This window comes from Nipponia nippon, unplaced genomic scaffold, assembly GCF_047370975.1.
Source record: "Nipponia nippon isolate SJK-2023a ecotype South Korea unplaced genomic scaffold, ASM4737097v1 scaffold_17, whole genome shotgun sequence".
In the NCBI taxonomy this organism is placed as follows: Eukaryota; Metazoa; Chordata; class Aves; order Pelecaniformes; family Threskiornithidae; genus Nipponia; species Nipponia nippon.
Genome location: NW_028262333.1, coordinates 6,239,934 through 6,264,313, shown reverse-complemented (window position 1 = coordinate 6,264,313; position 24,380 = coordinate 6,239,934). Strand labels below are relative to the sequence as shown.

General features: G+C 57.0%; 1 protein-coding gene across 4 annotated transcripts in view; it reads right to left on the bottom strand.

The window, feature by feature from the left end:
* Positions 1-1,263: 1,263 nt before the first annotated feature.
* Positions 1,264-24,380, bottom strand: part of CAMK2A (calcium/calmodulin dependent protein kinase II alpha) — a 36,113-nt gene continuing 12,996 nt past the window's right edge. The window contains exons 4-19 of one of the 4 annotated variants that reach the window (XM_087754232.1): positions 22,995-23,049; positions 22,598-22,663; positions 20,948-21,020; positions 20,476-20,578; positions 19,852-19,935; positions 19,117-19,211; positions 18,583-18,705; positions 17,742-17,825; positions 16,314-16,356; positions 14,455-14,495; positions 10,166-10,198; positions 9,027-9,075; positions 7,618-7,693; positions 6,700-6,794; positions 6,094-6,322; positions 1,264-5,873 (exon numbers count right to left, since the gene is read on the bottom strand). In XM_087754232.1, coding sequence (XP_087610358.1) covers positions 5,870-5,873; positions 6,094-6,322; positions 6,700-6,794; positions 7,618-7,693; positions 9,027-9,075; positions 10,166-10,198; positions 14,455-14,495; positions 16,314-16,356; positions 17,742-17,825; positions 18,583-18,705; positions 19,117-19,211; positions 19,852-19,935; positions 20,476-20,578; positions 20,948-21,020; positions 22,598-22,663; positions 22,995-23,049 — 1,253 coding nt within the window. In that variant the 3' untranslated portion in view covers positions 1,264-5,869. Of the gene's footprint in view, positions 5,874-6,084; positions 6,323-6,699; positions 6,795-7,617; positions 7,694-9,026; positions 9,076-10,165; positions 10,199-14,454; positions 14,496-16,313; positions 16,357-17,741; positions 17,826-18,582; positions 18,706-19,116; positions 19,212-19,851; positions 19,936-20,475; positions 20,579-20,947; positions 21,021-22,597; positions 22,664-22,994; positions 23,050-24,380 lie in introns of all 4 variants that reach the window. The other 3 variants (XM_009466807.2, XM_009466808.2, XM_087754231.1) reach the window with 3 other exon arrangements.

Genomic DNA, 24,380 nt, shown 5'->3' with positions numbered 1-24,380 from the left:
TCGGCACGCCCGGGGCGGCGATGGGCTGGGCAGGGAGGGGTGGCCCGAGGGTGCCCCGGGTCCCTGCCCCTCGCCCGGCCAGGGCTGGGGAAGGGGTGGCCGCGGTGGCGGCAGCGGTCCGGTGCTGACACCTGCCGGGGCCGCGGCACATGGCAGGGCCGACACCGGGGCACCCCGGCCACTGCGGGACGGCGGGGGCGAGTGGGGTGTGCGGGGCAGCGGCAGGGACTGCCGCATCCCTTCCCCAGCCCCACCGGGCTACCAACTTGCCTGCATGGGCAAAGCCCGGCAGCTGCTCTTGGGAGCCACCTCAAACCCATCCCGGGCTCGGCTGGGGGTTTCTGCGTCCCCCACCCTGCAGCACCAGCTCCCCCAAAACTCTTAGTGGGCAAGGGTGACAGCTCGGTCCCCACCTCCCAGCCACCCCCATGGGGTCTCCCAGACACCTGCAGCCCCCCCGGAGCTCTGTCCCTGAGAAAAGGGTGAGCCAAGTCTGGGGGTGACATCAAGCTCTCCCGAAGCCCCAGGGATGCTGGTGGCCAGGGGCAGGCAGCGCCCAGGGTACCAGCATCCTGCAGGCAGGAGCAAACACCTGCTGCCTGCAGCCGCTGCCCAAGGCTTGATCCCGGCCTTGATGCTTTCGAGGACAGGAGCGCGGTGACGGAGGGACAAGGCGGTGGCAGATGGTCTGAGTCACTGCAGTGACGGAGAATCATCCGTTTCCATGCTCAGAAGTTGGTAGCTATTTATTGCACTTGAACACCAAGAATAAAACTGACACTCGCCCTCCCTCCCGCACCCACCCCGCGCCCGGTCCCCCCGCCGCCCTCCCCAAATAGAGCATCCGATTTGAGCAGTGATCATTCTGTTCACAGCCACAGGTTCCAAAAAAACAAAGGAAAAGGAAACGAAATCAATCCCTCCCCCCACATCAAGCTCCCGCTGAATCCAACACGGTCACACTGCTCGACAGCTCGAGTGCACTTACAAAAAGATAAGAGAAAGGCTTCAGCTGCAACCGTACGGACTGACAGACACGAGGGGACAGGCAGCTACCCCTCCCTGGGGCCTGATTTTTTGTTACCTGACAAAGCTTGGTATACTCTTAATTATAATATATTTTTTGCAACCATCTTAAATAAATATTTCCATAGAGATTTCCTGTATGTATAGATATATTTTTTATATATATAATATATAAGAGAGAGATCTCATTTTTTTTTCTTAAACCACTGTTAACATATTTTCCCTGCTTGTCCAAAAAAATGTTACAAAAGCCCTAAAATTGTGCAACAGTTAGAAAAAAGGGACAACAACTCAAAGAAGGAAGGAGCCGCTCGATATAGCCCCCTCCACCACCCCCTCTCCCACTCCCTGTCGACCTGCGGGTGGGAAGGACATTCAGCCGAGGGGCAGGGAGCCGCTGGGTGGCCTTTTGGGGACGGATGCCAGAGGGGCCACCAGCCCCTCCTCTGATGTTCCCACAGCCTGTTCACGTCTGGGTTTCCCTGTCTGGTATGGATGAGCTGGGACATTTGAACTGGACCCTTTGGAAACGGGTAACGGTGAGGTCTCTACCCCGTTATCAGGAGGATGGTGGTTGCATCAAGAGAGTGGTGTACACAATGAGATGTGTCCTGCGGTGGGGAAGAAGGGTTAGCTTGGCTCCTGGGATGATCAGAGGAGATGGTTATGGGATCTTCTGCTGACAGACACCTCTTGGTCCACGGGGCTATGTGGCTGCCCTCTCAAACAGCGCACTGCTGTTTGCTGGTCCTCCCCAGTGATCCTGCCATGGGCTGCAGAGCAGACTGGGAGCTCAGAGTGGGGGCAGATGGCTGCCACTGCCTGCTCTGACCTCTGGGGCTCCATGGGGGCATCAACTCATGGAGGACAAAGGGAGGGGAGGCAGGTTTGGGGTCAGATGGGGGTTTGGTGCCTGGCAGATGGGGCATTTACTCCGCGGGAAAAGACAGCTTTCCCAGCCGTGCCTGGCTGGGGTAAGGAGAGGAGCGCCCACTCCTCCAGCAAAGAGCAGAGGCTCAGGAGTGGCCTCTTCTTCTTCCAGAATGGCTACACCAGCAAGACCTGAGAAATGATGATGTTGCAGCTGTACCTGGACCCTGGCAGCCAGGAAGGGAAAACAGGAGATTCCCAAGCCCACCCGCAGAGCTGGGAGCCTGAGGCTGCCACAGCAAGTGCTTCCACTCGGATATCCCCTGTGGTCTATGAGAGATGGAAGAGATGATCAATTTGGAGGACTTCTGAGTTTGGTTTGACCCTGATGGCCAGGTGACCAGGTGGGTCGGGCTGTGTCTGTGCTAGGAAATGAAACATGCCCCAGCCTGCTGGGGACAGGAGGTCCGTGGTGGTGAACTCCATCCCAACAAGGTGGCCTTGTCCATACCGCTTATTGGGAACATGTCCTGGACCTTGTCATCCCCAGAACTATGGTGGGATTGTTGGGGCGATGCTGGTTAGTATGTGTGAGGGATGGTGCCAACAGCTTAAAAGTAGAGATGTAAGGGCAGCGTCCCCTGTGAGCCAAAGAAGGACGGTGGCAGTTGGTGATTTTTATTTTTTTTTTTTTAGTTTTCCTGCAAGTTTAGGAGAAATCAGGAAATGTGAAGGAAGACAGAGACAGAAGCTGTTCACCATGGCTACTAAAAGAAAGGGCGGTGGTTTATCAGTGCTTGCTCAGAGATGCTCTGGGGATACAGGAACCTGGTCTGGAGAAGCAGGGTGACGTGGGGAAGAGAAACCAGGCAGAACAGACCCCTAAAGTGCAGGTGCTTAATGCTGCCAACATGGGCAGGTTGGGAAGTTGGGCCTTCCTTGGTCAGACTTCAGCTTGACTGGAAGACTAGAAAGGAGTTGAAACCCCAGACTCTGCTTCCCTTGGAAAGGATCAGGAGCATTTTAGATGTTGCAAGGACATCCAGCTGCCTCCAGAGGATCCTGTCCTTGGAGAGATGACAGTAGGGAAGCCTCAAAGAGGAGAAACCATCTCCAAGAAGACAGCTCAAAGCCTCCCTGGAAACCAAGACGTTCCTCCCTAGCAGCGACTGCCCAAAGTGGGCTCTCAGCGAAAAGAGATTGTATCTACCCCAGCATCTCATCCGTCATCCCTGGCAAACCCCACTGCACCCCCTGTCCCAGACCTTTCTCCAGCAGCAGCTGCTGGAGCAGCTTCGCCCTCACAGCCCACCTGAGGTCCACAGCTACCGACAGCTCCAAAACCAGGCTGAAATCACATCTGCGCTACAGCCCCCATGCAGAGCCCTGCCATGACCTCCTCCTTCCTCATCCATCTCATATCGATCTCCAAAAATACTCCTAACACCCAGAGAGCCTGAGCATCAGGAGGTGGATGAGACACTCACCACGGCTGGCTTCAGAGCCAGCTCTGGAGAGGGAGAGAGAGAACTGTGAAAGAGCTGAGTCCTTCCTTTAAAAAATGAAAAAAACTTCAGCACTACGTGACTACAGGAAGAAAAACAGATCTGTAAAAACACCCAAACACTGCCTTAAAAGCTAATTCTCTCCCTGCATGGATTTCCCTGCTTTGGGCCCATTTCTTGCAAGCCAATGCAGCCCCATGGTCAAACAGCACAGGTCTACCAAGGACATGGGGACACACATTTGCACCCATGGAGAACCTGTGTGATTTGCCCCCAAAAAGGCATCTCCTACACACATTGCCAGCAAGCAACCACTGCACCGCCGGCACAGCAGGACACACCAAAACACCTCTTGGGGCCTGTTCATGCCCCAACAGTTTGGATTTCTACCACTCCATCCAGTGGGAAAATATTTTTGCAGTCTGCAAGGATGTGGCTGCGTTTCGCGCAGCAGCCGTCCCTGCCTCGACAGAGAGCAAAGCATTCAAAACCACAGAAAAGGCAAAATACACGCTCAGAATTTACATGGAGAAAACATTTCCTTTTTTTTTTTTCTTTTTTTTTTCCCTTTTTTTTATGTCCAAAACAAGCGGGTTTTTGTTCATTTCTTTGTTTTTCAACACACGCACCGTCTAGAAAGTTAAACGCCATGCAGATGAAGAGAGTGCAGCTAGAAAGTCCCCCGGGGCAGCAGCACTGCAGGAGTCTCACGTCAACGAGCAAAGAGGTTCCAGTTGGAAAAAAAGAGAACAAGCAACAGAAGAATTGCCAGAAAAATACCCACCATCGGACCTCTACCTGACGGCAAAGAGGTGAGACCAAAACTCCCCTTCCCGGCCATGTCTTCTGTCCTGAAAGCCACGTCCCGGTGGCTCCCCAAGAGCCACCGCCTGGGTTTGCCCTGCAGGAAGACCCGTGGGGTGCGGGAAGGTGCCCCTGGAGGTGAGTGCCCCTGGAGGTGGGTGCCCTGGGGAGGCGGGTGCCTTCGCCCGCCCGGTGCTGCGGGACGGGATGGGACGAGCCGCCGCGGCACGGGGTGGGGGCTGGCAGCCACGGGACCCCTGGTCGGAGCATCGTGGCGGCACAACGCCTCTCCAAATGTAAACGCAACAAAAAACAGCAACCCCGGAAAATCCCCCCACCCTCCCCACCCTAAACAGTTGAATGTTTCTAGTTATTACATAAAGATCCATTTCAGCAAATACTCAAAATCAAGTTACGAAATACACAGTAGATTGTTTTCTTTTCCCTATAAAAAGGCATGCGCTCAAAGTAGAAGACAGCTAAAGGCTTGTTTGTTTTCTTCGAAGCACGATCAGATTCTGCAGAGTTTTGTTACTTTATAAAGCTTGCATTCCTCGTCGTCGCTGGAAGGAGTCGTGTGGGCGATGGAGGTTTGCGCCCCGAATCGGTGGCCAGCTCGGCCGCCCCCATCCCAGCCCGGGAGCCGGGTGCGGGGGGAGCGCCGGGTGCTGCATGCGAGGGGCAGGGGTGGGTGCTCAGCAGGGCTGGGTGCTGGAGTAAAGGATCCAGGCTCCGTGGTGGGTGAGGAGGAGGGTGCGGGAGCGGTGCTACCGCCATGGCATGGCTGGGAGAGCCCCGGCTCCCGGCTATGCCGATGCGGTGCTGGGAAGCAGTCGTCTTTCTCCTCCTCTCTTTTCCCAGCTTCGCCAGTCCCTGCTCCGAAGGGAGAAGGGAGGAAGGAGGGAGAGCATCCCTCTTGGCACAGCAGCCGCCTGGAGCTAGAGCGCAAACCTACTCGCTCTCCTGGGAAGGAGCCAGCCTACGCTCCTGGGAAGGTAAAACAAACAGATAGTCTTTACTCACCCATCTGAACACTGCCCTCCTTGCCCAGGGGCACATGGAATATGGAATTTGCGAAGGGTTTAAACCCCAGTTTCCTGGCCGAGGCTGCCAGGAAGCGGGAGCTTGGATTGGGAGCAAGCGGGAGCCATGGCGGCAGATGGGAACCTCGATAGCAGCAAAGCAAAATCCACCAGTGCGCAGAGAGGGTGCGGCACAGAGCAGCTCACAACTGCCCCCCTGCCCTCCTCTTCCTCGGGGGGGCTCCCAGCAGAGGCGGGGATGGAGGCGGATGATGAGTCCGAGCCCAATTCAGGAGATGTGCCAGGCAGTGGCAACTCCATGCAGCCGAGGAGGGAGGCGTTTACCCCGGCACACATCATCTCACTGGCCAGATGCTCGGGTTTAGGTTCATGGTTTCTCTTTTCTTCATTCATGCAGAGGAAGGGGGCCCAGTGCCACGGCCCCGGTGGGGTGGGGGGTTTGATGGGATGCTTGCACGGCGCCGGCAGGGCCGTTGAGTGTGTGCGGTGAGAAGCGAGGGGTTATTCCAGCGGGAACCAAGCAGCAGAGCCAACAGCCAAAGTCCCGTAGGTGAAGATGTCGGAGGAGGTCTCCCCTTGGTAGTCAGTCAGTGACAAACCCCACACGGGCAGGACCGCGCTTCAGCTGCAAAACACAAACCAGGCGGAGAAGGAGTTTGCTTCGACCATCCCTTTGGCAGAGCATCCCTCTCCCCATTGCCACCTCACAGCCATCGGCCATCTCCTCCCCACCATAGATGCTCAGGGCAGGACCCCACCCGCTTTGCAGCCTCAATGCCACAAGGAGCCCATACCGTCCCCTCCATGCCCCCCTTGCCCCATTCCCGGAGCCTCACAGGGCTTACTGCGGTAGGACGGAGGGTGCGCCGGATCTGTGGAAGTGGACGATTTGCCATTTGCCATCCCGGCGGTGCCAGATGCGAGTCTCTTCAGACTGGGCGGTGCGGGGGATCCCTCCCGCGTCCACGTACTGTGTGATGCGGATGTAGGCGATGCAGGCAGATTCATCTCCCATCAGATGGATGTGAGGGTTCAGGATCGTCGTGTGCACGGGCTTGCTGTTCCGGGACCACACTGGAGAGGGGATAAGTACAGGCAGCTTTAGGCAGGGGAAGGAGTTTGGGTGGCTCTTGCCCAGGGCGGAAGCAATGTGGGAAGAGGAGATGCTTGGGTTAAGCTCTCTGCTTGGAGGGGCTGAGTAAATGCTGCACGGGTGGGTTCAGGACGGGTCCACATAGAAAGCAGCTAACCAAACAACAACTCTGCATACAGCCCAGACCCAGGTGACCTAACAGGCTTGATTCATCTCCTGCTGGGATCTTGCAGATCAGACACAGATGCTCCCAAAGCCACCCTTACCCTCCTCCCTCCAGCAAGCTGATGGAGGTCAAGACACAGCTGGGCCCATGGGAGGTGGGAAGGGTCCCTCGGGAGGCAAGGGGGCTGCTTACGGTTTTCAAAGTAGAATCGGTGGAAATCCAGGCCTTCCACGAGGTTGCCCAGAGCCTCGGGTTCAAAGGCAGTCATCCCAGGGTCACACATCTTCCTGGGGAGGTGGAAAGGGGAAAAAAAAGGGAGAGGTTATTTCACTGCTTCTGGTGGAGAACCTGTAAAACCCAAATGGCTTGTGCTCGGGATGACTCCCCCTCAGCCTGAGACCAAGGAGCCTCTGCACCAGTGAGCAATTCAAGCAGAAGTTTGGCCTCGTCCCTGCACTCTGCATGAAACCCACCCCACCTCACCTCCACCCATCGACTGCAGCCAGGACCCCAGCGAGGCAGGGTGAATTCTCCATCAGTCACCATCTCCAATTAAACCTCCCAAAACATCGCCATCTTCTTTGTAAGAAAGAAAAACAGCAAGGAAAAACTCATACTCTCTGCTCTGTATCAAAATATCCCTGCTGCAATTCTCTGAGGCAGGGATGAAGACCTGCACTTGCTCAGAAATCGCTAATTAAATCGGCCTTGAACATAGAAGAAGTGTACTCTTAGGAGCATCAGCTCAGTGAGTAGAAAGCAGTTACGCTTCCAAGCAGCCTGCGGCAATCTGGATATAATGGATACCACGGATGCAATGTTCCTTCTTCCACCATAAATCACGTTTACAGTTATTCATCTTTCTGCAAACCAGAAAATGGGCTCATCCATAATAATGAGACCCAAGAGATATGGTAAGCTTAGTGTGAAAGAAGCACCAGGGTTGGAAAATTATGTCCCCTGCTTCTCTTGGATGGTCTCCGTGCCCCACCACCACCATGTCAGCCTGGGCAGCAGTAAAACCTCCTGGGCTGGGTTGTCACAGGGAGAGCACCCGCTCCGGGAGGCTGAGCCCCTACCCCAGCCCAAGCCCGCGCTGGGCACACTCACGTGTAGGACTCAAAGTCGCCATTGCTTATTGCTTCTATCAGCTGCTCTGTGACTTTAATGATTTCTTGCTTTCGTACTGTTGGTTTAAAGAGAAAAAGAAAATAAAAGGAGAAAACAAACCAAAAGTGCTGGCGTTGCAATATCAGTGAGGTATCTTTTTCTCATTAGAAACAGACGGCAGACATTGGGGGCCATTGGAAACTGTCCAGGGGAAAAGCAGGAGAGGGACTTGGGGGAGAGATGTGGGGAAGGGCTCTTCATCCCCAGGGAGGAAAGACCTCCAAAGTCAGGGCAAAACTGAAAACCCCTGTATTTTCCTAAAGAGCAAAAGGGTTAATCACTGAGTGGTGAGCTGCCCTCAGCCCAAAAAGGTGGCACAGGCTAGTCTTGGCTGCAAAGCCTTGCCAAGCCAGGACTTTCTAATCCATGAACTCAGAGCAGGGGCCAGCCAAGGGCAGGCTGGATCAAGGATGCCCTCACCTCCCTCTGAGATGGGAGCAGAGGGTCTCTGCTGCGGGGGAGGACAGGTGGGTGATGTGGCCATCCACCCCAGGAGAGACAAGGAGGGACCCCACGAAGAGCACGGCACCGTGCGGCTGCTGCCAGGGACCCCGGGCACTGCCAGCTCAGCTGGGAAGGGACCGGGTTGCGAAAGTGGGTTTGGCTCCCCAGGATGCAGGAGGAGCTGTCAGAGGTAACCCTGGGCTTATTAATGAGGCTCTGCTTCAAATGCAAATCGGCGTCATGCTTGACTTAATTTTTTTTTTGTATCGTGGCTTATGAAAGGAAAGGGATCACGTTCCTGAGAGTCATTCAGAAAGGAGGAGAGGGAGCCCCATCACTTCCCAAGCACCACCTGTCTCTGTGTCTGCTCTCAAGGAGCCATTCCCCAGGAGGACAAATGTCCCATTAACTCTCATGTCAGGCCACAGTCCATCTTGCTTTGTGCTGAGATCACTTCGTTGAGAGACTTTACAAATTACCACCAATAAATTATTCCCTGGGTTATTCTTAGAAAGCTGGCTCTGGCAGGCAGAAGGCAGGGATTTACCCTGGAGGATGGAGGCTTTTCCCAAAGGGCCATTTATTTTGGAGGAGCAGGTGGCCGGGCTGCTATCCCTGCAGATTTCTGCCATTTCCATGGGTGTTTTCAGGGACCATCCCTGTTTTTGGGAGCCCCTTGCTCCTCGCCAGCAGTGCCCCAGCTGCTCGTGGTGGTGATCCAGCAGCAAAACCACCTGTGGCATTTCACCCTTAAGGAATGAAAGCCACTTCTGAAAGGCCCCGAGGCAGCTGGATGGTCATGGGTTTTGCTGTAGCCAATATCTCATTAGGGGTGGCTGGACTAACGACCCTGGGGCACCCTTCTGAAACAGCCTGCCCACCCTCCCAGGTGCTGCCGCCGGTACCTTTGGTGTCTTCGTCCTCGATGGTGGTGTTGGTGCTCTCCGACGATTCCTGAGCAAAGAACAGAAAGGAGAGACGGGACGGTGAGAGGGGTCTTTGCCCCACACCAGACAGAGCTCGTGTGTTCGACAGCCCCCCGAGTCCGACCCCACAGAGCTTGACTGTGCCAACGGACAGAAACCAAGGAAAACGCCAGCAGGTCCAACCCGTCCTCAACCACAGCTCTAGGGCAGTGCTGGCAGAGCCCTCCCTGACCTCCACTCCTTGTAGCCAAGGGCACAAGAGCTGGGCTGTGGAGGGTCTTGTAGGAACGGCGCTGCCTTTCCTACCGACGCCTGTGGGGACAGAGATGGGGGCAGGTCCGCGGGGGTTTGGTGGGTTCCTAGGAGCGTTGCAGGAGGGGCAGGGAGAGGGGCTGTGTAGGGGTGGAAGACACCATGTTGACTGTACGATAAAGAGAGAGATGTACAAATTAAACAGCGAGGAGGAGCTGGGATGAGAAAGAGGGGACTGTGCAGGAGTGAGAGAGACCACACTGACCGCAGAGTAGGGAGAGAAATGTACAATAAAACAGAGTGCTTCCAAGACCCACATGGACCACTGAAGGCTGAGACACAGCTCCTTCAAGAAACAGCTGAGCACTACACAGATTTGGGGGGGAGGGGGGTACTGACCCCCCATCTCTCTCCAGGAGCCCCATCAAGGCGACTCTGCTAGCGGAGCTAGAGCAATGGCTCTGCTAGCTCTTCCCAGCAGAGCCTTGCTTATGTATTACCCATAATACCCCGATGTAGGTTGGCAAGGTGTCCCATGACCATACAGTCCCCGCAGAGGCATGGAAGGTGTTTCTCCAAGGCTCCTTGGACCGATGCAGCCTGCAGACCTGAGTCAGGAGAACTGGGAGAAACGGCATGAGAACCCATCAGCAAGAACCAGGGCTGGCTTCCCACCAGCTGGTGGCCAGCAAGTGCCTGCACCAACCCTGTTAATGGGGTTTGTGGGTGATACGGCTTTGAGGATGTTCCCTCCAACCCCAGTGTCCCTTCTTCCCTACCCGGAGGTAACTTCCAAAAACGGGGGAAGCTGGAACATGTAGAGAGGCCCAGCAATATCGGTATTGAGGAAGACGAAGGACACTCACCATTAACTGAACGCTGGAACTGGACTTTCTTTTCTGGAAAAACAAGGAGAAGAGATGGAACAGGAAGAGACACAGAGTGAGAAAGGCAGAGAGCGGCACGTGAGAGGCAGCAGCTCCTGAGCCACCCTTCGTGGTCCTCGTGGAGGGGCAAACGAAAGGCACGGGGGGGCAACCTGCTGCTCCCGTAGGGATGTGCCGCTGGCTGCGGTGCTGGTGGTGCCATGCCAGCTCCCTCCCCGCGTTCCTGCTGGCACCTTTCTCTCCTGACCTGCCATAATCTCTGGTGTTGCTCATCCCAAGGACCTGCCTAGTCCAAAAGGGAGTCCCCTAGGAGTCGATGACCACTCTGCTGGCTTCGTGACCAGGCCAGCAAGCTCACAGGAACAGGAGTGGGATGCTGAAAAGCTAAGGCAGCTCCCCCACCTGCACAGCCCTGCACCCGGTGTGAATGCCGTACTGATGTTTACAGACTCTGGAGCTGTTCTGGGTGCATCTTCCCATGCTGCTGACTAGCGTGGAGATGCTCAATTAGCTTTGGACCTAGACCAGTACTAAGCTGGCTGGTTTAAAGCCAGCGTGGCTATTGCTACTCAACCCCGCAAGGCAGACACCATGTGGGAAGCTGTCCTGAGCACACAGCTCCAATGCTTTAAATCAGGACAAGTCTCCTCCAAAGAGAAGACCTTACGCATGCACATATTTATCTCCATCCTTGACCACTACCACTAGGCTTTAAGGCTTTTGGGTTGGATGACCCCACAGCCATGTTTCTGCTTGCAATCCCAAACTACTTCTAGGCTCTCCTTCTTTGCTGTGCTTTGCTCCCCGTCTCCATCTTTAATCTAGCTAGGAGACAGGGGGACGCACATGCTGGCCTCAGGCCCTTTTTCCACCTCCAGCTCCCAGGGGATGAATCACAGCAGGTGACAGGGAACACCAGCGTGCAGGAATCAGAAGCTACAGTGCCAAAAACCACAGTGTTTTACCAGCATATCTAACGAGGCACTGGCTCTGCCTGCCCTGCAGAGGGAAAAGCAGCACACACAGTGCAAATCTCTTGGAAAAGTCCATGGAGCGACCCGTTAGGGTGCATGGGTGGGCTGCAGTGTAAAAACTGCTGATATCCATTCCCCCTCATTGCTCCTTTCACATCCTAAGTGGCTCCCACCAGCATTGTCACTGAGTTTCCCCCTCTGCGGTGCAGCTCTCCCCTCCCTCGCTAGGTCCTACGTTAATCCTCACCCCTCCTTCACCGAAACAACAGATGTCCTAAAGGGCAGAGCAAGCTGCAGTATTTCGGAAGGAACTTCATGGGAAATGGAGCCGCCGGAGTTGGGCTGTCTGCAGGAAGGGCTGACAGCTTCTGCTACCCAAGGACATGAGACGGGGCAGTAAACTGCAGAAATTTCAGACGCAACAGAATGCAACACAAAGCAGTGACCGCGTCGAGTCTGGACATACAGTAACAGGATGCAACACGGGGCAGTGAGTTCATTAATTTAGGACGGGACAGGATGCAACATGGGGCAGTGATTTCATTAGTTTACAATGCGACGAGATGTGACACTACACAGGGCAGTGAAGGTATCATAGCTGCTGGGACCAGAAGACCTCCCACAGACCCCAGAGCAGGGCTCGAGGGGGATTTTTGGTCCCGTGAATGCTTTTAGTAGGGGAGGAACCTCCTCGGGAGAGTGAGTTTTGAGCCCTCTGAGCCTGGGCTAGCACCATCCCGGTGCCAGAGGACTGTGCAGGCAGGCTGGAGGGCAGCACCAGCTACCTGCTGCCCACCTGCATAGCTTTGGGCAGGAACGGCAGGGGTGGCTGCCTGGGACCTGCTTGCTCTCATGGGGACAGTCAGTCCAGCAGGTTTCTCCAAATGGGGACACAACTTTTCTGACAATGAACCACACCACCTGCCCTGACTTACAGCCCTGCTCTGAGCAGGCAGGACCCTTCCCTTCCCACCTTCCCACCCGCCCAAGGCAGGTTTCCATGTTTCTGCCTTGCTTTTCCAGCAAGATGGACAGAAATGAACACTGCCCAGCGATGCCCTGACATCTGCCAGCTGCCCACGGTGGGCCATTAAAGCTTTGCCCGGAGCACCCAGCCTCCCCGTGCCCCCGTGAGTGGGTTACGCTGAGAGTTCCCCCAGGCTGAGCATGGGAATGAGAGGTGGGAATGGTAATGCTGAAGGTGGCCAACACAAGAAACCTGTTAGGGAATGAGCTCGCCCCTACTTTGTCTTCTCCTCCTCTACCTTCTTGGCCATCTAGCCAAGCTGTCTCGCCTCCATTTGTTGGAAAGGGGGCAATAAAAAAGCAATCTCAATCTCCAGAGCTTGTACACCCTCTTGAGCTGAGTGTCGGCTGGTAGACTGCAGTCAGGATGAAGCCTCACTCACTGCTCCCCGCTCACCAGCGAGGGGCTGAGGGCTGGGGATACAACCCAGCCGCTCCCATCCTGCTCTGAAACCAGACCGTCCTTGCTGAGTTTCAGTGATGGGCCAGAAGACTGTTTACCCAAACTAGCTATTTTGCTACGACAGCAAGTGCCCCTCTTCCCAGGATAACGTCTGTCCTCAAAGCTACTTTGAATTCCAAGAGGCAGCATCATTAGCAAGTTGGGCTGGCAAATGGTCTTCTACCACCACACCATCCTGGCGATGCTACAGATTAAATTCAAGGCTGTCCCTTTCTGCTGGAAAATTAGATTCGGGACTGTGCCTGATGAAGCCTCTCCATCCACCAATCTCTCCTTTTACAGCTTAAAAACACATCTCCTGATTGCTCTCACCTATACTCCAGCAACTTGTACCAAGTCAGCTCTACCTGGGGTGTCACTTCTCAGGTGACTCCCAAAAGCAGCCGGGACCTCAGAGCAGCAGAGGACAGGCCAGCAGTGGCTGGCAGATCGGTTGCTGTGACTCCCATGGGACCTGTCCCCTCTGTGCCAGCACTGTTGTCCAAACCTAGCAATGCTGTCCTGGAAGCCACGTGATATCCTGACACCACAGCCTAAAGAAATGTCCTCTCATAGCAATGCAGGCCATCAGCTTCATGTTGCCGAATAATGCTGCATGGCCAGAACAGTCTGTTGTGGAGCTGAGCCCAGGTCTGGAGGGTTGTGCATGGTTTCAAGCTTTGCAGGCTTGTCCTGTCCCAGCCGCTGGGTCTGGAAGGAGTGGGAGAAAGACAAGCCATCCCTCGACCTCTGGCTCCACTGACCATTTGGACTGAGGAGGGAAGAAGCCAGCTGAAGGCTCTGCTCTTCCAAAACCCTGCGCCCCTCACAGCCCAACAGCTGGGTCCCTACAAAAGGGCCAGAGGAAGGAGAGCAGCCATGCTGCAGTCAGGGTCCCAAAGCTCTGCCTGACACCTCGCACCCCTGCCCTGCGATGGGGGATGTGATCACACCAGCTCTGCCCTGCTGAGTGATGGCTTGTATTCATGAAGGGAACAGGTAGGGAGAGAAAGACCCTCGCATGGACCATTCCTTCCTGCAGGAGGAGTTTGACAGAGCTCGCTAACCACACATCTCCGTATCATCAGAAGAAGCTGCTCAGCAGCAGGGTTTTGCTGCCTCCAGGAGCCACCTTGTCCTGGAGAAGAGCTGTGGCCCCACCTCGGAGGGGCAGGCGAACCTGAGGGCTCTGCCACCCAGGAAACAAGGTCCACCAAGCACCGGCTTGTTTTTAGAGCATCACCAAGCCATTTGCTCTGTCAAGCATCACCAAGTTCCTTTGTCCTGTCTGCACTGGGCACAGGGAGCCAGCAGTGCTGCCGAGAGGGTTAAAGGCACCCATACGCCACCCAGCAGCACACCAGCCCTTGGGGATGGGATGGGACAGGAGCCGGGGGGTGAGCCCAGCCCCACCAGCCGCAGCAGGGCACACGCCCATCTGGCCGGACAGCTGCTGCCAGGCTGAAGTCGTGGCTCCGGGCTGCAAAGCTGCCTCCCCCTGTCCCCTCTGCTGGTCCAGCCTCTGCCTCTCCCCGTCCCTGAGGGCAGCAAGGGGAGAGCGTGTTTTGCAGGCAATGAAACAGCAGTGAATTCCCCCCGTGCACCCTTCCAGCTCCCCTTGCTCGCCGCGCTGCAAAGCCTCCTGTGCACTGCCTGTCCTGGCAGGAGCTGAGCTGGTGGCATGGGGACACACCGGGACAGCCGGGCCAACAGCTGCCCTTTAAAGCGTAGGGTGTCGCAGGGACCGCCAGCATGGCATGGAGACCCCCACCGCTGCCCCAGCAGCGGAGGGGCAGGTGGGAGAGAGCGGCAGGGAGGGGGCTTACCTTCACGCCGTCATTCTTCTTGTTGCCACCGCTTTTGCCTCCTGGAGAGAGGAGGAAGGAGGTTAGGAGAGCCAGGCAGGGCACCAAGACCAGGAGGCCGAGGATCAGCAGCATGGTGCCGGGTGGCAGAGCGGCAGGACCCCACGGGACCAGCCGGTGGGTTTTGTCCTCTCTCCAGCAACCCCTGGTGCAACCCCCAGGAGCTCAGGGGCAACCTTGCCGGCACCGTCCCGTCCTACCCCAGTGGCTCTCAGCCAGGGGCATGACCCATCTCCTCGATACGCCGAGTCCTCGGGGTGGCTCGGAGAGGGCTGGCGGGGCCGTCCGGTGGCAGGCGGGCTCCGGCCGGGGGGTGCTGGTGACCGAGCGCGGCGCAGCGCAATGGAATGGGCTGCCCGCCTGCCGCCCTCTAATTTTAGCCCCATGCTGCCGGGATCATGTGCTGCCGGCCCGTCGGCCCAACAGCTGCAGCCCACATTTTGACAATGATGAAAAGCAGATGCCTTCCCTGGTGCCCACCTACCGCTGCCGGCACTGCCCCAGCCCCCCAGGCTGCGCAAGCCATCCCGCTCCCCCTGCGCCCCCAGGGCAGGGTGGGATCGATGGGGTTCAGCCCCACATGGGATCCCATCGCCCGCTGGCCCCGCTGTGCTCCTGGGCAGGAGGGACCGGCGAGCCCCTGGGCTGTGCGTGGGACAGGCAGTGCTACGAGAGATGTTTTTGAATTTCCTGCCCTTTGATGCTTTGCATTCGCCACGTCTGCCGGCGCGGGGCCTGACACCGGATCCCCCCAGCTGTTGGACTCCTCCAGCCCTGCCGCACACTGCCCACAAGTGCTAAATGTGTCAGCACGATCCCCCCACGACAAATGCAGATACCAGCCCCAGCTGTGACCCTCCTCCAGCACCTGGCTGGGCCAGCAGCCCCCATCTACCCCCTGCCCACCTACTACACTCAACTCCTGGGGCGCCTTGGCGAAACACCCCAAAACACCCATCTAACACCAAACAGCTGCCACCAGCCCGCTCAGCCCATGTGCCAGGCTTGGCTGGCTTGTCCCACCTCTGCCGGGGCCATCCCCAGCGCTGGGGATGGCTGGAGGTGACAGTGAGTGGATGAGCTTTACAGTCACCCGGCTCCTTTTTGGTTCCATGCCTGGGAATCACTGGGACCTGATGATCCCTGCCTCTGAAATCCCAGCTGCATGGCTTGCTCCGAGGCAGCAGGGTGTCCCCAGAGGCGACAGCTCTCAGCAAGGGCACTGGGGCAGGGGGCAGCTTGTGGCTGCAACAGAGACCATTCCTGGTGCACAGGCTGGGCTGCCGTGCTCTGTCCCTGCTCCTCTGTCTCCATGCAGCCCTCGGGACGTAGGGAATCAGGAGGACAGTGGGGGTCCCCGCAGGATCAGCACCCTCCTGCCTGGGGAGGGACCCAAGGGACCCTGCTGCCAGTGGCGCCTGGGGACCTTCCCGACACTTTCCCGGTGCAGAGGATGCTCTCCCTGAGCCACAAACATCTCCAGGAGGACACAAAAACAGCTGCCTTGAGCCCTGGCTGCCCCCAGCACTCACATCCCCACCCCAGCACAAGCCAGATGGGTGGGTGCATACAAATCCCAAAAATCTAAACCTCTGGGGACTGCTGTGCCTCAGCCAGGCACTTTTTCTCTTGCATCCTAAGCCAGCAGCCAGCCTGGAGGTACCAGGTGGCCTGGCCTGGACCACCACCCAATCCCCAGAGGCACCAGGACCTCAGCCCCACTGTGACACCCGAGGCAAAGCCGGCTCTCCAGGGATCCTACGGGTTTGCCCTGGGCACCCTGTAAGACAAGGAGATGAGCCCCCGGAGACGGCACCTACCGGAGAAGTTCCTGGTGGCCAGCATGGTGGTGAGGATGGCTCCCTGAAAGACAGAGAAGGCAGAAGGAAAGGGGCATGCTGGGCCCTGGCCCCCCGGACCCCTGCCGCTCCCGCCAGCCCTGGGGGAGGAAAGCCCTGTGCGTCACCTGTCCCCTGGCCACCTCGCTGGAAGGAAACTGGCCCACGGGCTGATATTCTCCTCCTGTCATCAAAAGCAGCCCTCGGTACCCGACTCCGTATCCCCAGTGCCAGGGCATTGGGTTGCATTCTCCAAAACTGCTTTCCCTCCAAGATTAAAGGGATATTAAATATCCCTGGGGTGCATTTTGGTCTCGTTCTACCCTGCCCTAGATGTAGCACGACTCCACTGACCAGGGCCGGCAGCTGGCGGTGAGGGGAGCCACCGGGAGCGGAACCGGATTTAATGGCAATTAAAGCCGTGCCAGCTACGTGCAGCAGGGCAGGAATTTTTCATGGGAGCCACGCAAAGATCACCACTGCAAAATAACATTCATAAAAATGTTTCCTCTGTTCCAGCTGACTCTACTAACTAGTTGCTCAGCATATAATGAGATTACTTTGGACTAATTGCTTACAGTAATGGATTACTATTTTGAAGTGTATGCCTGAACTAATTTGATCACTTGTCTAGCTGAAAAGTAATAGTAGTTTATAGCCAGTTTCTTTTCTTGATAATCTTGTTAGTATCCTGCAGCTATACTGCTCTGTGCCACATCGTGTTCAGGCCTGGAGCAATGATGGGTCTGACCGTGGCACAGATCAGCACCGTCCCATTCTGTGTCTCCGGCTCTGGAGGACACATTGCGATTTCCAGAGCCCGTTCCCTGCGCCGTGCTGCTGGCTGAGGCTGAGCAGCAGCCGGGAGATGGGTGCTTCAGGGAGGTGCTCCAGCTCGATGGTGAAGCCTGGGGAGATGGTGATTTTGGAGGGGGTACGGGCTGCGGCACACGGCAGCATCCGAGAAGGGAAAGCCTCTGGGGCTGCTGGTGTGGGTGAGCCAGAGCTTTTTGCCTGTCTATGGATGACTTTGTTCCTTGGCTGCTACATCGCTTGGCCATCAGGCAAAGGGGTCTCACTGTGCCGCTCAGATCCATGTCCTGCCCCAAAGAGGAGCTTTCTTTACGCTGACTCCAGTTGGAAAGTCCTTGCCCCAGTGTCCAGGGCTGCTGTGTGACTCAGTGTTTTCCTTCACCACAGCTTTCCTCTAAGCAGTTGGGAACCCCAGCCAGATGCAGCCGCCACTCCACTTGGCCTCTTTTTCCTTCTTCACAACAGGGATCTCCAAATGTCCATCACCCCCATACCGCTGACCCAGAGACACCACCCTGTCCTTTCCCACTTGGGGAACAAACGCCCCAATGACCTTATCATGCATTTTGCAGCCAGCTTGGAGACTATGAGAGTTACCTTCAGCTTCCTCCGGGCATTGAACTTCTTCAGACAATCCACCGTCTCCTGTCTGTGCATGCATGACGCCACGGTGGCACGGTGCTGGGAGGAGAGAGACCCGGCTCAGAGCAGGCGCCGAGGGGGAAGGGGCTCCCCCGGCCCCGCTCTCACACGCATGCACACGTGCTGCACGCTGTGCAGCAGCAGCAGCAGCAGATAAAACTTTAATAGGCAGTGGGAGATCACAGCTCTGGAGTCAGCAGGATCTGCTCTGGCGGTGGGGGGGGGGTTGCAGGAAGAGCTGGCTGCCCCCTGAGTTAACCCCTCGACTGACTGGCCACGTTTAGCAGTGTGCTCCGGGTCTGCACGTGGTGTGGGGCCCCAGGGTTAAGCCCATGGACTCCTCCTGCCTTTAGGAGCTGATTCAGAGTGAGAACCAGCAGCCAGAGCAGCGGGGTGCAGCGAGGGGCAGGGGAGGATTGCTGCTGGGGTGGACGGATGGATAAACACAAGATTACTCCCACCCACCCTGAGGAAAGGCCCCCCCAGCACAGCGTGACACCAAGAAACCAGCCTGTCCCCACCAGGGCTGGGAACGTGCATGTCCCTTCCATCAGGAGCTCCCCTGGGACACGCTGTTTGCATTCACACTCTGGGCTTTTCTCTGCTGTAAAGCTTTGGGGAAAAGGCTGCTCTGAGAGCACTGGGAGAAACCATGCCAGGAAACCGTCTTCCAGGATGGAGAAAAGAGATGGACAGCATGTTTGATAACACGTGCTCCTCAGTGAGATGTTCCCCTATTGCAAACCCCCACATCTCTGGACCTTCAACCCCAACCAGTGAGTGCCACCAAACTCACCGATATCCAGGGGTGCTTCAGAGCCTCCGCTGCCGTGATGCGCTTGGATGGGTTTATGGTCAACATCTTGTTGATGAGATCTTTTGCTTCGGGAGTGACTGTGTCCCACTCAGGGGAGGGGAACTGCGAAAACAAAGGGACCAAGGTGAGAAATGGCAGGGAGCAATGGAAGGAGCAGAAGTCCCTTTGCACTTGGGTTGGTTCTCCTGCAACCCTTTGCTCCCGCCCATGGGATAGGTTGGAGAGACAGTAGCAACTGGAAAGAGCTGCCAGCTGGAAAACTGGAGAGCAGGGGTGGAGGGAGAAAGATGGAAGGCCCAGGACAAGACCTATCTGTCCTGCAAAGTGGACCTGAAACGTGCCAGTGTGTGCACCTGGGCACGGCAGCTCGGCCAACCCTCTGTGATCAGAGCAGAGGAAAGAAACTTGCTTCCATCTGTCTGAATTTGCCTTCTGGAGCAGCAGACTGCAACGTAGGGACAGCAGGAGAGAGGGGAGAACAGTGCAAGGGGGGAGCAAGACAAACCCACTTACATCATAAGCCCCAGCCTTGATCTGCTGGTAGAGACGGTGCTGGTCTTCATCCCAAAAGGGCGGGTACCCGACCAGTAGGATGTAGAGGATGACACCTGCCCAGGAGAGGAGATGTGGGATCAGTGGGAGAGAGCTCATTGTGGAAGGTATGAGCAGACCCAGCCTGTGGACTGGCCCAACTCAAGCAGAGAAACTGAGAAATTAGGGAAACGGAAGGATTTGCTCTCTGATTAAAAAGCAAAAGGCTCGCTGGTGGGTCCAGCTCCATGCTGACGTGCTCAGCGGCTGGGGAGATACGTGGCTGAGCCAGACACATGGCTCTGGCAGCTACTGCGCACAGCCCCATCACCGCGCCCAGCCCCATCAGGGCTGGGTGATGCTTCCTCCCCATCGCGGGTGGAAGAAGGCTCCCCTGCGGCCGCAGCTATGCGGAGGCATCGCCTGACTCCACCAGCACTGCAGGGCAAAAGAGCTGGCATCTCCCCTGCTTGGGAGCTTTGGGTGTGCAGCAAGGGGGCTGATCCTTCAGAGGAAGGTGCCACTGGACTGGGAAGCAGGGTGCTGCTCTGGGGACAGCCCAGGGTAATGTGCCACCTCTTGGGTAAATCCTCCGCCCTGACCTCCCCGAGATGTGTCTAGCAACTCTGACTTGGGACACAGTGGATCAACAGCCTGACTCATCCCACCCAGCCCAGCCCAGCCCGCTCCCGGCATTTCAGCCCCTGTCTGACTTACCGCAAGCCCACAGGTCCACGGCTTTGCCATAGGGGTCCTTCCGGAGCACCTCAGGGGAGAGGTATCCCGGGGTGCCAGCAAAACCTGGGACAGACAGCTTGTCATGCACTGCTGGCAGGCAGCCCCCATCCCCACACAGCTTGCCTGGTGCCCGGCCAGCCACCGCGAGAGCAGAGAGCCCTGGCACATGCCGAGGCGGTGGGATGGGCACCTTCCTTCCAGAAACCTCTGTGTCCCCCGAGAGCAGAGCAAACAGCAACAGCAGCCAAACCCCAGGATGGTGCAGAAGGCTGGGGTGCTCTGGCATGCACCTCCAGCTCTTGGACGAAGCTTTCCTTCCCTGGGTCTGCCTCCGTCACCAGCTTGTCCAGCTCACCAGGACATCTCAGTGACTCACTGAGTCCCTGTGGAGCTGTTTGCCTGTGCCCTGGATCAATACTGGGCTGTTTCCAGGGGCACAGCTGGAGCCATCCTCATCTACCCTGCCTCCCAGGCTGGTGCTGCCGGGGCACTCCCATAGTCCAGGGTTCAGGTCCTGGGGATGCGTGTCCCTCCTGGAGACCCCCCCGACCAAACACACCAATGAGGGCTGGAGGATGCCCACCTCGGGCCAGTCCTACTCACCAAACCATGCTTGCTGGTCCCCCTCCACCTCGATGGCAAGGCCGAAGTCAGCCAGCTTGACAGCGGCACCCTTCAGCTTGGATGCCAGCAGCAGGTTCTCAGGCTGCAGGAGGAGACAGGGGTTGGAGAGGAGCAAAACCCCCCCCCCAGGGACTCTGCCATCACGGGGGAGCTTCCAGCACAGCAGGGAGGAAGGTCAGGGCTCCTCCTGACCGGTTTGTCCTTCTGTGTGTCATGATGTCCGTGGATCTTTAGAGGACCATGGACTACAAGGACCTCCCTACCCTCTCTCCCTCATGCTCTTTCACCCTGGAGCTGGTCTTTGCTCTGTGGCTTTCCAGAAGCCCTACATGGTCTTCCTCCCTGCTGTGCTTCAGCTGCCCTGGAGGACCCTGGGCATTGCTCCACAGGGTTTTGCATCGCAAATGGGGTCCCCACGTCCTCCCACAGGCCCTTCCTCTGCTGCTCCTACCTTCAGGTCCCGGTGGACCACCCCCATCTGGTGGCAGTGCAGGACGGCCTCCAGGATCTGCTGGATGCAGTGGCTGTGGGAGAGAGGAGAAAGCTCACAGAAGTGTCCAGCGAGGCAGAGTTTACTTAGACACTTCTACTTGGCTGCATTTCATCCTTTCTGCCCCTCTCCCCATCGTGCTTCCCACCAGCAGCCCCGCAGCACAGCTCAGTGTTCCCCTCCACCGAAAGCCACACACCTGTGGAGAGCAGCTGTAACCCAGTAAGACCCCACCAGAGCTGCTGGACACCCAGCCGTGGCGAGCAGGAGCACGGGGGCTACGGCAGAGCGCGTGGGGTCCCCAGAGACGCAACACTGCGGGGGGAGCTGGAGATCAGTGGTGGAGTTGCAATGCCGGCCCAGATTTGGTCTCCAAACCCAGGCAGAGCAGATGTGATCCTTAGACGTAGAGCTAACCTTCGCTTCAGCCCCATTTCCCTGGCCTCCTCTAACGCGGGCAGCTCTCACTGCGTCTGTTTGCTTTATATCTAGTTCATTAAACCTCAGCTCTGCTGCATGCGTGAGAAAGGAAGGGAAAAAGACTGAGGCGATGAGCACTTCTGCTCCAAAACAGTTGCATGCAAGGCAGAAGGTCTTTATTTACATGTATTTTATTTTATTTGTATGACACTAATAAGTGAATGGGTTGTAAGTGGATTCAGTGCAGGCAGTCCATTAAATGAGATTGCTTTCTGCCTAGAAATAAGGGATATTTCCATGCAGACAGAGGTAGTGTAGAGCTTTCCACCCCCTTGGACATTTGTACGGGCTATGCTTATCCTGGGGGCAAAGCCAACAGGCACAGGGATATCTGCAGACTGGAGAGAGCCAAATCATGTCCCCTCAAAAAAAAATGAGGCTAATGCTGTCCCCTGGCCGAGCTGCCAGGACCAAAGGGGTGGCTGAAATGGTACCCAGTCCCCTGCCTCTGCAGCAGGGTACCTGGAAAGTGCCAGCAGGAGCGTGGGACAGAGCGGAGCTCCAGCACATCCTCCCACCCAGCCTGTCTTGACTGCTCCTCCTTAGTGCTTTCAAGTGGTAAATGCCAGAGAAATGCTTGTTTCTGTACTGTAGCTGCGAGGGAAAAGGGTGAGGACTGCAGGGTGTCTGTGCTACCACCCTCCCGGCTGGGGCACCAGCCTGATGCTGGGCTTCCTCCCTGCCAGCCTGGGGACCCCTGCTGTCCCCTGCCTGGGGACCCCTGCTGTCCCCTGCCTGGGGAGCCCCGATACCCCCAGCCCAGAGAGCCCCAATGCCTTGCTCCTTTACAGGGAGGTCAGATGCGGGCTATGCCATCAGCCCCGGGAAGGAAGGAGGATGCTGTGGGCGATGGCTGGCAGCCGCCTGGTTCGAGGTGGGGACCAGCCCTGCAGTAACACACGCACTTCTTGGCACAGGAGCTGAGTGAGTTAAAAAGAGCTTTTTTTTTTTTTTTTGCACTACACATCTGGTTTATGAGTACACGCTGCAGAGCGGCTGTAAAACACTTCCCAGCATGGAAGGAGCTTATGCTGCAGAAAGCCAGACACGTAGGACCCTGGGAGGGAGCAGCTCGCAGGAGAAGGGGACAACTGCTGTCCCCTCCGTGGCCTGGTGTGTGTCCCTGCTCACCTGGCATCCGCTTCGCTGTAGTATTCCCTGGCCACAATGTCCTCAAACAGCTCCCCACCGGTGACCCTGCGAGGAAACGGGGGGAGTCACGCTCAGCCATCTCAGCGCAGCACACAAGGGAGCTGGATTGATTTACAGCACACTCAGCCCTGGCAAACCCCCCCGAAATGCCGCTGCACCATGCACGGGGGCCCCGTGGGGGTGCAGGGCAGGGACCTGCCCTCTGCCCGGTTTGGGGGACCTGAGCTTGATTCAAACCCAGCCTGTGGGAAGGACTTGGGTGAGGTGGCGGATGGGGCAAAGCTCAGGGGGGGCTGTGGGGGTGCAGGGCACGTCGCCCTGGGGTGGAAGCATGCAGCTGCCGGTGGATTAAGAGATGCATTTAACCATTACTCACAGGTCAAATATCAGGTAGTGGTGGCCCTCTTCGGAGATGCTGTCGTGGAGCCTCACTGTGGCAGAGACAGAAGGGTTACAGGGTATGCCTGGCTCCCACCCCACTCCCCGGGAATGCCTCTGATCCCCTTTGGGCACAAGCAGGAGCTGGGGAAGAGCAGAGCAGAGCAGGGCTATTCCTCCTCCATCCTCCTCTTGCTATTGCTGCCGGCTGGATGGGCGGTCCCCCCCGCTCAAAGGGGGACCCCAGCCACAGCCCCAGCCTTGGGCAGCGGTGCAAGGCTCAAAGGTCAGATCCAAATCAGGGACTGCCTGGGGCTGGTGCCTGGCCGAGGTCCCGGGCAGCTGCTGGGCTATCTTGGGCACTGGGCAGGCTTTGGGCACGGGTGCCCCCAGCCCTCTGCCCTGTCAGGAGAGGTGCCCAGGCGCAGGGATTGCTCAGCCAGGGCGCTGGGCTGCCAGCCCTGGCACCGATAGGGCTTTTTTATTTTCTGCTCGTGACCTTCCTTTTCTCCTTGGGAGGTCTCAGGTTGGGGATATCCAGGAATCACTGCAGGATGAGTTTCATTCGGAGGAAGGCACGCTCTCCCCTGGGGCACGTCTTGCCAAATAGAGCCTGGTGCAAACCTGCTACCCTGCAGCTGGGTTTGGGTTATTCAGGCTTAGATCCCTGCTCACAGCTTAGCAGGCAGATGTGCAGCAAGGGGACAGGGACAGAAGCAGGTAGGACATATAAATAGAGCCTGGTCCAGCATCCTCTGCCTCCCACCTCACATCTTGTTCCAATTTCCCTGAGGCTGTAAATATTTAACCCTTCCTCTCTGCTCACCTGGTTTCAGCTTGATACAACTTTTTAACATCTTTGAGATCTTTGGAAACCAGGGAGGAAAAGGAAACATTCAGGTGAATGATTCTGTGGGAATTTTTGCTCCTAGCCCATTTTACTGCAACTAAATCAGCTGAGCCCTGTACGGAAACATCCTCCAGACTCAAGCCTGAGCCGGGGGAGATAACAAGCCCTGCCACCAAGTGCAGACGCTGCGCTGCATCGCTGTTATCTCCCAGGCCAGCAAACGCCGCTGGGGTGGTCCTACTCCTCCAAGCTCAGTGGGCAGATCCAGCAGCTGCCAAGAGCGAGATGCCAGCGGGATCGCCTCACCCGGCCCGAGCAAGGGGCTGAGGAGGTCTGCTGAGCCAGACGGCATCTTTCCTCTTGGGGTCTCCCGCGTTCTTGTCTATGGATGCAAGTTTCTCATCATATTCCCTGGTTATCCTTCCCCACTGCCGGCCTCCGCAGACATCCCCTGCGCTCCGACACCTCTGTCTGCTCCCTGTTTTTCAATGACACATAATACCAGCTTTTCTGCCCTCCTCTGCTGGAGGAAAC